This window comes from Vicia villosa, linkage group LG5 (assembly GCF_029867415.1).
Source record: "Vicia villosa cultivar HV-30 ecotype Madison, WI linkage group LG5, Vvil1.0, whole genome shotgun sequence".
In the NCBI taxonomy this organism is placed as follows: domain Eukaryota; kingdom Viridiplantae; phylum Streptophyta; class Magnoliopsida; order Fabales; family Fabaceae; genus Vicia; species Vicia villosa.
In genome coordinates, this window is record NC_081184.1 from 37,377,312 (window position 1) to 37,390,717 (window position 13,406).

General features: G+C 39.0%; 1 protein-coding gene across 1 annotated transcript; it reads left to right on the forward strand.

Moving 5' to 3' along the window:
• The first annotated feature begins 1,379 nt into the window (after window positions 1–1,379).
• On the forward strand, window positions 1,380–2,549 carry LOC131604522 (uncharacterized). The gene has a single exon (XM_058876955.1). It carries the CDS (start codon window positions 1,380–1,382, stop codon window positions 2,547–2,549), a length of 1,170 nt encoding a protein of 389 aa, XP_058732938.1.
• The last annotated feature ends 10,857 nt before the right edge of the window (window positions 2,550–13,406 follow it).

Below are 13,406 nucleotides of genomic sequence, written 5' to 3' on the forward strand. Positions count from 1 at the left end.
CTTTTATTGTTTTGACCATAACTAGAGTTCAGTAACTCGGAATTAGGCATCGTCGGAGGCATTGGAAAGCTATTGGAAAGGGCTATGAGATTCCTAAGATTCCACATCTATATAAAACTCTTAATTATTAATAAAATCCATGTGTGTGTGTCTATGTAGCTTATTTAATGAAATACAAACTTGGTAAATGAACCTTTAGATGCATAAGCAAGAGTAATGAGAGGAAGTTGGCCAGCTTTTCCCTTTTTCCCATGGTGGCTACTTCCTAATTTCCTTTTGATTAATGGTGTGGTGTTTATGGGCGAGGGGTTAGAGGACAGACAAAAGGACAGTAACTGCGAGTAGGCACGTTACATATATGTTGGCTACTTCTTGTGAAGAAATTCCAAGGATGCCCCTGTGTCACATATATTGCAGGCATTCTCGGGCTTTGGTCTCGGGAATGGGTCGGCTCCATAGTTCAGGAGCTATTCTTCGGGGATGAACTCCCGAGGATGTGTACCTCACCTTCTCCTTTTGTCGTTTCCATTCGGGTGAATGTCTATGTGAGACTCGGGCCCGAGAAATTGGAGGAGTTGGATCATAATATTGATTCAATGTCGATCCCATGGTTCTCTATAGTCCATACTAACTACTTAACTTAAAATTGAGATAAGAATTTCTTTGCAAGTTTGAAGTAAAGGTACTTCGGAATCGGATGAAAATAGAATTCTCATCATAACTTTTGGATTAGAACCTTGTAGAGATGAGTGGATCCTAAGGTAGGGAAACCCACTGAGATTAGTAGCTCATCCCATTCCAATTATTATTTTGCAGGTGCTTCTTCTCAGGATAAGGGAAAAGGTAAAGCAGTATGATGATGGACGTGATAGATGTTTCATGATGCTTTCGTTGTGGATCTTTTGTTTTGTAGCTATCTATGCTTATGTATTTTGACTTTATTAGTGTTGTAATGAATACATAACTTATGGCCGTTTAGGCGTATTGAATGTTTCAGTATCATCTTTTGGCTATGTAATACATTATTCTAGACATATGTTTTGCATGGTTATTACAGTTGGTATCAGAGCAGGTCGATTCTCGACCCAGCCATGAAACATCAATAATTTAGCTTTTCCACATTTGTGTATGTTGCTGCTATATGGATTCTGTCATATTACCTAGTATTGAGCCTGATCAACTCGATGTCTATTTATGTGACAGGAGACTTCATGGCTGAGCAACCAAGGAGGAGGGGAAGGCCGAGAACTAATGCTGCCCAGAATCAGAATGAGAATCCTGAAGGAGGAGCCGGTGGTAATCAATGGGTACAATTGATGCAAATGCAACAACAACATCAATTGCAGATGCAGCAACAATAACAGGAGTTTATGGCACACATGGTGCATCAGATGCAGGGTACCTACCCACCTCCCCAACAGAATGATGGAAGTAGGGGTTTCCGAGAGTTTTATCGTATGAACCCTCCCGAGTTCCATGGTGATCTGGACCCACTCAAAGCTCATGATTGGCTCACCAGTATTGAAAGGATCTTTGAGGTGACACCGTGTTCAGAGGAAGACAAGGTGGTTTGTGCTACACATATGTTGCGAGGACCAGCCGCTCGGTGGTGGATGAGTGCTTCCGCCAGGATGACTACTTTAGGAATTGATAAGACGTGGGAGCACTTTAAGGCAGCAGTATTGGAAAAGTACTTCCCAGATAGCATGAGGGCTCAAAAGGAACTAGAATTTCAAATGTTGCGCCAAGGTTCCATGACTGTGGCTGAATTTGCGGCAAGGTTTGAAGATATGGCGACGTATTCTAACCAAGCTTTCTATGCCCCGGATGAATGTTGGAAGATTAACCAGTTTAAGATTAGACTCCGAGGGGAGATAGATTATTGTGTGGGGCAGCAACGCTATAACACTTATGCTGAATTGCTTGAACATTGTTATATTGCTGAGCAAAGTCTGAAGAAGATTGAACAAGAGAAGGAACAAGCCAAGCCAAGTCAGGAGGAACATAGAAGGACAAATCAGCACTTAAGGCCAAAGGGATCACCATCCGAAGGGAAGCAAAATCAGAATGTAAGACCGTCACGCTCGCCCTTTTGTGGTAGATGCAAGCAAAACCATTTTGGTGGCTGCACGATTAACATAGATGGAAAGTGTTATACATGCGGCAAGGAAGGGCATTTCGCTAAGAAATGTCCAGATAGATACCGTCAAGGGGGAAACGCAGGAAGGGTGTATACTCTTGACGCGAAGAAGGCGAAGGGCAACAACGAGTTAATTGCTGGTACGTGTTTAGTGAATAACCAGACATGTCTTATTTTGATTGATTGTGGAGCATCACATTCCTTTATTTCACCACAGTGTGTTCAACGTCTCGGGTTAGAAGCTGTACCCTTAGATTCTCCGATGGTAGTTGGCACGACAGTCGATGGTAATGTAGAAACTTCTTGGAAGTGTGATGACTGTGTCGTGACTGTTGACGATCGAGTTTTCCTAGTAGATTTGATTTGTCTACCGCTAAAGAGGGTGGATGTGGTTTTGGGAATGGATTGACTCTCTGCCAATTCAGTACTCATTAATTTTAAGGAGAGAGCTATCCTGGTTCCAACTGTTGAAACTACTCCGGAAGACCCAATGACTACTCTCTTAGAAGGTACTATTCATATGATCAACTGTTTATTTGATCAAGAGAAGAGTTTCATTCTTTTTCTAGCTGAGGATCCGAATGGGAAGTTATCCGTTTCACAAATTCCGGTAGTTTGCAAATTTCCAGAAGTCTTTCCAGAGGATGTCACTTCCTTGCCTCTTGAAAGGGAAGTGGAATTCTCTATCGACTTGGTGCCAGGAACAACCCCAGTTTCTGTTGCTCCTTATCGGATGTCGCCGATTGAACTTAAGGAACTGAAGGGCCAGTTGGAAGAGTTACTAGCTAAACACTTTATCAGACCAAGTGTTTCTCCTTGGGGAGCTCCAGTTTTGTTGGTCAAGAAGAAATACGGTGGGATGCGATTGTGTATAGATTACCGCCAGTTGAACAAGGTGACCATCAAGAACAAGTACTCGTTGCCTCGAATAAATGACCTGCTAGATCAATTAAGAGGAGTGTGTGTATTCTCAAAAATTGATCTGCGGTCGGGTTACCACCAGATTAGGGTGAAGAACTCAGATGTTCCAAAGACTGCATTTAGGACTCGGTATGGACATTATGAATTCCTTGTAATGCCATTCGGAGTGACAAATGCACCGACTGTATTTATGGACTACATGAACCAAATATTTCAACCTTACCTTGACCAGTTTGTAGTAATCTTCATTGATGATATTCTCATCCATTCCCGGACACCGCAAGAGCATGCAGAACATCTGAAGATTGTTTTATCAGTCTTGCAGGAGAAGCAACTTTTCGCCAAGCTCAGTAAGTGCGAATTTTGGATGACGGAAGTTAAGTTTCTTGGTCATGTCATATCCCAAGGTGGAGTAGCCGTGGACCCATCAAAAGTAGAAGCGGTAGTCAGTTGGGAGAGGCCTAAGAATGTTTCAGAGGTCAGAAGCTTCTTGGGTTTAGCAGGATATTATCGGAGATTCATCAAGGGATTTTCTCAAATAGCCTTACCTTTATCCCGACTCACTCGGAAGGAGGTCCAGTTTGTGTGGGACGAACGATGCGAGAAACGTTTTATAGAACTAAAGGACAGATTGACTACAACTCCTGTTTTGGTTATTCCGGACCTCAATACCCCTTATGAAGTCTTTTGCGATGCATCGAAGAGGGGATTGGAGGAGTTCTAATGCAGAATGGGCAAGTTGTGGCTTACATATCACGACAGTTGAGACCGCATGAAGAAAACTACCCTACTCATGACCTAGAATTAGCAGCTATCCTGTTTGCACTCAAAGTGTGGCGCCATTACCTTTATGGAGTTCAATTTAAAATGTTCAGTGATCATAAGAGCTTGAGGTACCTTTTCGATCAAAAGGAGTTGAACATGAGACAAAGGAGATGGATGGAATATTTGAAGGATTTTGATTTCGAGCTCAAGTATCATCCCGGGAAGGCGAACAAGGTAGCAGATGCGCTAAGTAGGAAGGAGATACATGTGGCCAACTTAATGGTGTTGGAGTTCGAATTGTTAGAAAAGTTTCGAGACCTTAACTTGCAATTTGTAGAACATCCCGAAGGAGTAGTATTTGGTAACCTGATGTAATACGGTGAACTGACTTTTAAAGAAATGTTGCGGATAGCAAGAGCCGCCACCGACTTTTATTTTATCCAATAAGAAAGGCTAAAAGAACAGAAAAAAACCTTTTAAAAAGATTTTGAGTTCAGGGGATAAGTTATACAAAGGGAAGGTGTAAGGCACCCTTTGTATCCATGGTTATCCATGGGCTCTTAATTGCTTAGATCACTTTGTTTTTGAATTGTTTGAATTGTTGGAAAGAGATGTTTGAATAAGAACTTTAGCTTGTAAATAAGCGTAGTCTTTTTTGAAAATATTCTTTGAAAAAAGAAGTGGGAAAAAGATTTTGAATTTATAATTTGAATTGAGCAAGCAATTAAAAGCAACTTACCCTAAGTTTGAAAAATCGTTCTTTTAGCCTTTCGGGCGAAAGGGTCTATCCACACCATGAGAGGGCAGGAAGTCTTTCAATTGGATGTTTAAGGGTCATCGAGGTTTATCGTTCGCCATAAGACTGTCCCTACCATAAAGAGGGCAGGTACTCTAAGGGAAGGATATAATAGTCATTAATCTTTTTAGGCATCATGCGAGGATACCTTAGCAATTGGGACAATCATCTTATTTTTCCGAGGCAACATCGAGGGACTAGATTGTTAGAACAAGATTTGTTCTTATCAATTATCTTAGTTTTGATGATAACAATAATATGAATTTTGCTTAAGATAATATGGTACTCTAATCCAATGCAATTTCCCTTTCAGGAAATATATATAAAGAGTACGCATAATTCAGCGCTCAGAAGTTGTGTCTCAAATGGTTCAACATGCAACATCAGAACATGGTCTGGCAAGACATCAGAAGATGGTCGAAGCAGAATCAGAACATGGGTCTATGAAAGCATCAGAAGAACATGAGATCAGAAGCACTGAAGATCAGAAGATGGTATCACGCTCAGAAGCACTTCAAGGACAGAAGATCAGAAGATGCTATGCACCAAGCTGTTTGACTCTGATGATATTCAAACGTCGTATTCACAAACATCAGATCAGAAGGAAGTACACGTGGCAGACTACGCTGACTGACAAAAGGAACGTTAAAAGCTACTAAAGGCTACGTCAGTAGACACAGCGTGAACAAGGCTCGAGGTAGTTGACAAAAGCGTATAACATTAAATGCAAAGCTGTACGGAACACGCAAAGCATTAAATGCATTCAACGGTCATCTTCTCAACGCCTATAAATATGAAGTTCTGATGAGAAGCAAGGTTAACGATTTTCGCACCAATACAATTCAAATTAACTTGCTGAAACTCTGTTCAAATCAAAACTCAGAATCTTCATCTTCATCAAAGCTCACTACATTGCTGTTGTAATATTTTAGTGAGATTAAGCTTAAACTGTAAGAGAAATATCACAGTTGTGATTATAGCTTTTAAGAAGCATTTGTAAACTCTTGAATTGATTACATTAAGTTGTAAGGAACTAGAGTGATCGTGTTGATCAGTATACTCTAGGAAGTCTTGGCAGTTGGCTGAGCAGAAAGTCTTAGGAGTGAACTAAGCCTAGAGTGATCGTGTTGATCAGTAGACTCTAGAAAAGTCTTAGGAGTGAACTAAGCAGTTGTTCCCGGAGTGATCAGTGTGTGATCAGAAGACTCTGGAAGACTTAGTTGCGGACTAAGTGGAAAACCATTGTAATCCGTGCGATTAGTGGATTAAATCCTCAGTTGAGGTAAATCATCTCTGCGGGGGTGGACTGGAGTAGCTTCGTTAACAGCGAACCAGGATAAAAATAATTGTGCAATTTATTTTTATCGTCCAAGATTTAAAGTCACACTTATTCAATCCCCCCCTTTCTAAGTGTTTTTCTATCCTTCAATTGGCATCAGAGCGCCGGTTCTAAGGTGCAAGCACTTAACCGTGTTTAGAAAAGATTCAGGAAGAGAAAAACGCTTCATTTAAAAGATGGTTGATGAAAGTGAAAAGACTACATCTACATCTGGCTCTGCTGAGCAATACAACGGTAACAATGGTTATACTAGACCGCCGGTATTTGATGGTGAAAACTTTGAATATTGGAAAGATAAACTGGAAAGTTACTTTCTGGGTCTAGATGGTGATCTATGGGATCTTCTGATGGATGGTTACAAACATCCTGTGAATGCCAGAGGCGTAAAGCTGTCAAGGCAAGAAATGAATGATGATCAAAAGAAGCTTTTCAGGAATCATCATAAATGTAGAACTGTTTTGCTGAATGCTATCTCTCATGCTGAGTATGAGAAGATATCTAACAGGGAAACGGCCTATGACATATATGAGTCCTTGAAAATGACTCATGAAGGAAACGCTCAAGTCAAGGAGACCAAAGCTCTAGCGTTAATCCAGAAGTATGAAGCCTTCAAGATGGAGGATGATGAAGACATTGAAAAGATGTTTTCAAGATTTCAAACTCTTACTGCTGGATTGAGAGTTCTTGACAAAGGATACACCAAGGCTGATCATGTGAAGAAAATCATCAGAAGCTTACCCAGAAGATGGGGTCCTATGGTGACTGCATTCAAGATTGCGAAGAATCTGAATGAAGTTTCTCTGGAAGAGCTTATCAGTGCCTTGAGAAGTCATGAGATTGAGCTGGACGCAAATGAGCCTCAAAAGAAAGGTAAGTCTATTGCATTAAAATCAAATATCAAGAAATGCACTAACGCTTTTCAGGCTAGAGAAGAAGATCCTGAAGAATCAGAATCTGAAGAAGAAGATGAACTGTCCATGATTTCCAGAAGGCTGAATCAACTCTGGAAGAGCAAGCAAAGGAAGTTCAGAGGCTTCAGAAGTTCAAAGAGATTTGAACATGGAGAATCTTCTGATGACAGAAGATCTGACAAGAAGAAGGTCATGTGCTATGAATGCAATGAACCAGGACACTTCAGGAATGAATGTCCAAATCTTCAGAAGGAGAGTCCCAAGAAGAAGTTTCATAAGAAGAAAGGTCTTATGGCAACCTGGGATGAGTCAGAAGATGATTCAGAAGATGAGCAGGCCAACTGTGCGCTGATGGCGACAGAAGATGACGGATCAGAATCTACATCAGAATCAGATTCTGAAGAGGTATTTTCTGAACTTACTAGAGATGAGTTAGTTTCCGGTCTAACTGAACTTCTGGAACTCAAGTCTCAGATTAGTCTCAAATACAAAAAGCTGAAAAAGCAATTTGAATTTGAAACAAAGAAGCTTGAGTTGGAGAATTCTGAATTAAAAGAAAAACTATTAAAATTATCCAATAATGTTGGATCTCCTTCTGATTCAGAAAAATCCACTCCTAGTCTGAACCATATTGTGAAAGAATATGATTTAAGTTTCAGAAAGTTCTTATCTAGAAGTATTGGCAGAAGTCAGCTAGCTTCTATGATATATGCTGTGTCTGGAAACAAAAGAGTTGGCATTGGTTATGAGGGTGAAACCCCATACAAACTTGAACCTGTTGATGAAATGAAAATTACATACAAGCCATTGTATGATCAGTTCAAGTATGGCCACTCACATGATATTAGGCACACTTCACATGCACAAAGTTTTCACATAACACACACCAAGAAGCATGTGACACAACCTAGGAAATATCATGAAACTCACATTAAGAATTATCATGCTGTTCCTCCTATTGCTTACAATGTTAAACCCAAGTTCAACCAGAACTTGAGAAAATCTAACAAGAAAGGACCCAAAAAGATGTGGGTACCTAAGGATAAGATTATTCCTATTGCAGATATCCTTGACTGCAAAAAGGACAAGGCACAACATGTCATGGTACCTGGACTCTGGATGCTCGCGACACATGACAGGAAGAAGGTCTATGTTCCAAGACCTGGTGCTTAAGTCTGGAGGAGAAGTCAAGTTCGGAGGAGATCAGAAGGGCAAGATAATTGGCTCTGGAACTATAAAGTCTGGTAACTCTCCTTCCATTTCTAATGTACTTCTTGTAGAAGGATTAACTCATAACCTCTTATCTATCAGTCAATTAAGTGACAATGGTTATGATATAATCTTCAATCAAAAGTCTTGCAAGGCTGTAAATCAGAAGGATGGCTCAATCCTATTTACAGGCAAGAGGAAGAACAACATTTATAAGACAGATCTGCAAGATCTTATGAGTCAGAAGGTGACTTGTCTTATGTCTGTTTCTGAAGAGCAGTGGGTTTGGCACAGGAGATTAGGTCATGCTAGTTTGAGAAAGATCTCTCAGATTAACAAACTGAATCTTGTCAGAGGACTCCCTAATCTGAAATTCCAATCAGATGCTCTTTGTGAAGCATGTCAGAAGGGCAAGTTCTCCAAACCTGCATTCAAGTCTAAGAATGTTGTTTCTACCTCAAGGCCATTAGAACTCTTGCACATTGATCTGTTTGGACCAGTCAAAACAGCATCTGTCAGAGGAAAGAAATATGGATTAGTCATCGTAGATGATTATAGCCGCTGGACATGGGTAAAATTCTTGAAACACAAGGATGAGACTCATTCAGTGTTCTTTGATTTCTGCATTCAGATTCAATCTGAAAAAGAGTGTAAAATCATAAAGGTCAGAAGTGATCATGGTGGTGAATTTGAGAACAGATCCTTTGAAGAATTCTTCAAAGAAAATGGTATTGCCCATGATTTCTCTTGTCCTAGAACTCCACAGCAAAATGGGGTTGTAGAACGAAAGAATAGGACTCTGCAAGAAATGGCCAGAACCATGATCAATGAAACCAATATGGCTAAGCATTTCTGGACAGAAGCAATAAACACTGCATGCTATATTCAGAATAGAATCTCTATCAGACCTATTCTAAATAAGACTCCCTATGAATTGTGGAAGAATAGAAAGCCCAACATTTCATATTTCCATCCTTTTGGATGTGTATGTTTTATTCTGAACACTAAAGATCATCTTGGTAAGTTTGATTCCAAAGCCCAAAAGTGTTTTCTTCTTGGATATTCTGAACGCTCAAAAGGCTACAGAGTATACAATACTGAAACATTGGTTGTAGAAGAATCAATCAATATCAGGTTTGATGATAAGCTTGGTTCTGAAAAACCAAAGCAGGTTGATAATTTTGCAGGTTATGATATTGACATATCAGAAGTTGTTGAGCCAAGAAGCAACGCATCAGAAGCAGAGCTTCTCAGAAGCAAAGAACCTGAAGATCAAGTATCAGCTTCTCTGGAGGATCTGAGTATTTCTGAAGAACCATCTGTCAGAAGATCATCCAGACTCATCTCTGGTCATTCAGAAGATGTCATTCTTGGAAAGAAGGATGATCCAATCCGAACAAGAGCATTCCTTAAGAACAATGCAGACTGTCAATTAGGTCTTGTATCTTTGGTCGAGCCAACTTCTGTTGATCATGCTCTAGAAGATCCAGACTGGATAATTGCTATGCAAGAAGAACTGAATCAGTTTACAAGGAATGATGTTTGGGATCTTGTTCCTAGACCAGATGGATTCAATATAATTGGTACAAAATGGGTCTTCAGAAACAAGCTTAGTGAGAAAGGTGAAGTGGTAAGAAACAAAGCCAGACTGGTGGCTCAGGGTTATAGTCAGCAAGAAGGGATTGATTATACAGAAACCTTTGCACCAGTGGCCAGGTTAGAGTCTATTCGTCTATTAATTTCTTTTGCCACTCAACATAACATCACTCTCTATCAGATGGATGTTAAGAGTGCCTTCTTAAATGGTTATATAGATGAAGAAGTTTATGTCCATCAACCTCCTGGTTTTGAAGACTCTATGTCTCCTAATCATGTTTTTAAACTTAAGAAATCATTGTATGGATTGAAACAGGCTCCCAGAGCTTGGTATGAACGCTTAAGTTCTTTCCTTCTAGATAATGGTTTCACTAGAGGAAAAGTGGACACTACTCTCTTTTGTAAAACCTTTGAAAAGGATATTTTAATTTGTCAAATATATGTAGATGATATTATTTTTGGAACATCTAATGCTACACTTGGAAAGGAGTTTGCTAAGTCTATGCAGGCTGAGTTTGAAATGAGCATGATGGGAGAACTCAAGTATTTCCTTGGAATACAAATAAATCAAACATCAGAAGGAACGTATGTTCACCAAACCAAGTATGTGAAGGAACTTCTGAAGAAGTTTAATCTTCTAGACTGCAAAGAAGCCAAAACTCCTATGCATCCAACATGCATCCTAGGTAAGGATGAGGTAAGTAAGAAGGTAGATCAGAAGTTATACAGAGGTATGATTGGATCTCTTCTATATCTGACTGCTTCTAGACCTGACATTCTGTTCAGTGTTTGTTTGTGTGCTAGATTCCAATCAGATCCTAGAGAATCTCATTTAACTGCTGTTAAGAGAATTCTAAGGTATCTGAAAGGTACTACTAATGTTGGTTTAGTTTACAGAAAATCTAAAGAATACAACTTAGTAGGATTCTGCGATGCTGATTATGCTGGAGACAGAATTGAAAGAAAAAGTACTTCAGGAAGTTGCCAATTTCTTGGAAGTCATTTGATCTCCTGGTACAGCAAGAAGCAAGCAACTATTGCTCTATCAACCACAGAAGCAGAATATGTCGCTGCTGCTGGTTGTAGTACACAGATGCTCTGGATGAAGAGTCAGTTAGAAGATTATCAGATATTTGAGAGTAACATTCCTATATTCTGTGATAATACTTCTGCTATATGTTTATCTAAAAATCCTATTCTTCATTCAAAAGCTAAACATATTGAGATTAAACATCATTTCATAAGGGACTATGTTCAGATGGGTGTTATTTCTTTAAACTTTGTTGATACAGACCATCAATGGGCTGATATCTTTACAAAACCCCTGGCTGAAGATAGGTTTAAGTTCATTCTGAAGAACATCAGTATGGATTTATGCCCAGAATGAGAAGATGAGAAGTTCTCATGTATGAGTATCTTCTGAAATGAATGTGGAACATTTTCTTTTAATCAGAAGTTCTGATTGAAATCTTTTAGAAATTATGATTCGGTTATTACTAACGTTTCATTGTCTAAGTTGATTCAGAACCTCTTTTAAAGCAAAACAGCTGTTACGTTTTATTTCGGGATGGTAAACCTGTCATTACTATTCGTGGATAAACGTGCGTGCAGTTGAAGGGACGCCGACCATAGGTAACTGTGCTAGTCACCTCATTTGTCCTTTATTATCTCTCCTCACGTCACGTAACATTAAATGTTTTTCATCATTCGTTTCATTCCATTTTCTTTTAAATACTCTTCAAACTCTTCTTTTTCCCTCTCATCTTTCTCAATTTTTTTTTTTTTTTTTCTCTCTCTCTTCCATATCAAACCCTACTTGTTCATTTTTCTGCAAACCCATCATGAACTCTTCATCAAACCCAGGAAATAATGAAAATGATAAAAACAACAAACGAAAAGCTGTTGAAACATCACCTTCCAAACCCAAAAAGATCAAAATCACCTATGATCCTCTCAAGGTGAATCCATTCGAAGCATGCTGGCACAGACGTTGTCTTAGCTAGGATCCTAGGATTTGGTCTTAGTAGTTTTCTTTTTCTTTGTTGCACATCTTCTTGTAATCCTCTTTTGCTTATCAATGAAAAAGTTTCTTTGTTTTACATTCCAGTGTTTCTATTTGTCTTATGCATCTGAATCTTTTGAAATATTCTTTTTGATGTTATGACAAAAAGGGGGAGAAGATAAATAATAAATGATTTGATTAAATCTATCAGTTGCTGGGTAAAGGCTCCCACACATTCACTAACAAGAACTGCAAGTTCTATATGGTTTAAAGTGTTTTGCAGGTACAGAGAAGTGAAGTGAATCTTCAGAAGCAAACACTAGAAGCAAAACCATAAGAAGCGTTATTCTGTAAAAGGAATAAGCTCTTGGAAACTGAAGCAAGCTGAGTGCTGTCAAGCTTCAGAGATCAGAAGCAAGAAAGAAGAATGAATCAGAAGCACTGATAATAGAATTTGAATATCATTGTCTATCCTGTTCTGACAAAATTCTATTTGCTCTGATACATATAATGTTATGGCTCTGATACATTATTTGCTCTGATACACGTTTTTAGCCTAAATGCTCTGATACATTTGGCTCTGATACATATCATGTATTTGAATATACATTTTATGTTCTAACTCGTTCATGCTGACTTTTGTCGTTTAGTTTTTGTTCTGTAACATTTCAGGATGTAGAGATGCTCTGATGATGCTCTGGTACATTCAACAATGTTCTGATACAAATCTAGCATGAAGTGATGTTGGTAGACATTCAAAGTTCTGAAGCTATCCGAGGGAAGCAGAAATCAGAAGATGTGAATGTTCTAGAAGATCCAGAAATTCAAGATCTGAAGCTGTCCTGAATGGAAGCAGAAGTCAGAAGCTGTGAATGTTCTGAAGATCAAAGAAATTCAAGTTCTGAAGCTGTCCACAATGGAAGCAGGAATCAGAAGCTGTGAGTGTTCTAAGGATCTAAAGAAATTCAAGTTCTGAAGCTGTCCAATGGAAGCAGAAGTCAGAAGCTATGAATTCTCTGAAGGCAGAAGCTTATATGATCGTCTCTACCGAAATAATCAGGGAAGTCTTTTATCAAAGTTCTTCGAGTATTTATTTCAGGGGGAGATTATTTATCTCAGGGGGAGATTGTTAATCTCAGGGGGAGACATATTCATATGCTTATGCTATAGCTGTGTAATTTGTCTTTTGCCGTCTACTCTTTCTGATCGAAAATTCATATCATTTATATATGTTTTTGTCATCATCAAAAAGGGGGAGATTGTTAGAACAAGATTTGTTCTTATCAATTATCTTAGTTTTGATGATAACAATAATATGAATTTTGCTTAAGATAATATGGTACTCTAATCCAATGCAATTTCCCTTTCAGGAAATATATATAAAGAGTACGCATAATTCAGCGCTCAGAAGTTGTGTCTCAAATGGTTCAACATGCAACATCAGAACATGGTCTGGCAAGACATCAGAAGATGGTCGAAGCAGAATCAGAACATGGGTCTATGAAAGCATCAGAAGAACATGAGATCAGAAGCACTGAAGATCAGAAGATGGTATCACGCTCAGAAGCACTTCAAGGACAGAAGATCAGAAGATGCTATGCACCAAGCTGTTTGACTCTGATGATATTCAAACGTCGTATTCACAAACATCAGATCAGAAGGAAGTACACGTGGCAGACTACGCTGACTGACAAAAGGAACGTTAAAAGCTACTAAAGGCTACGTCA

What these genes read in the sequence shown, in the direction of transcription:
- LOC131604522 (XM_058876955.1), top strand. Translation starts at nt 1,380, where the DNA reads ATGGTGCATCAGATGCAGGGTACCTACCCACCTCCCCAACAGAATGAT.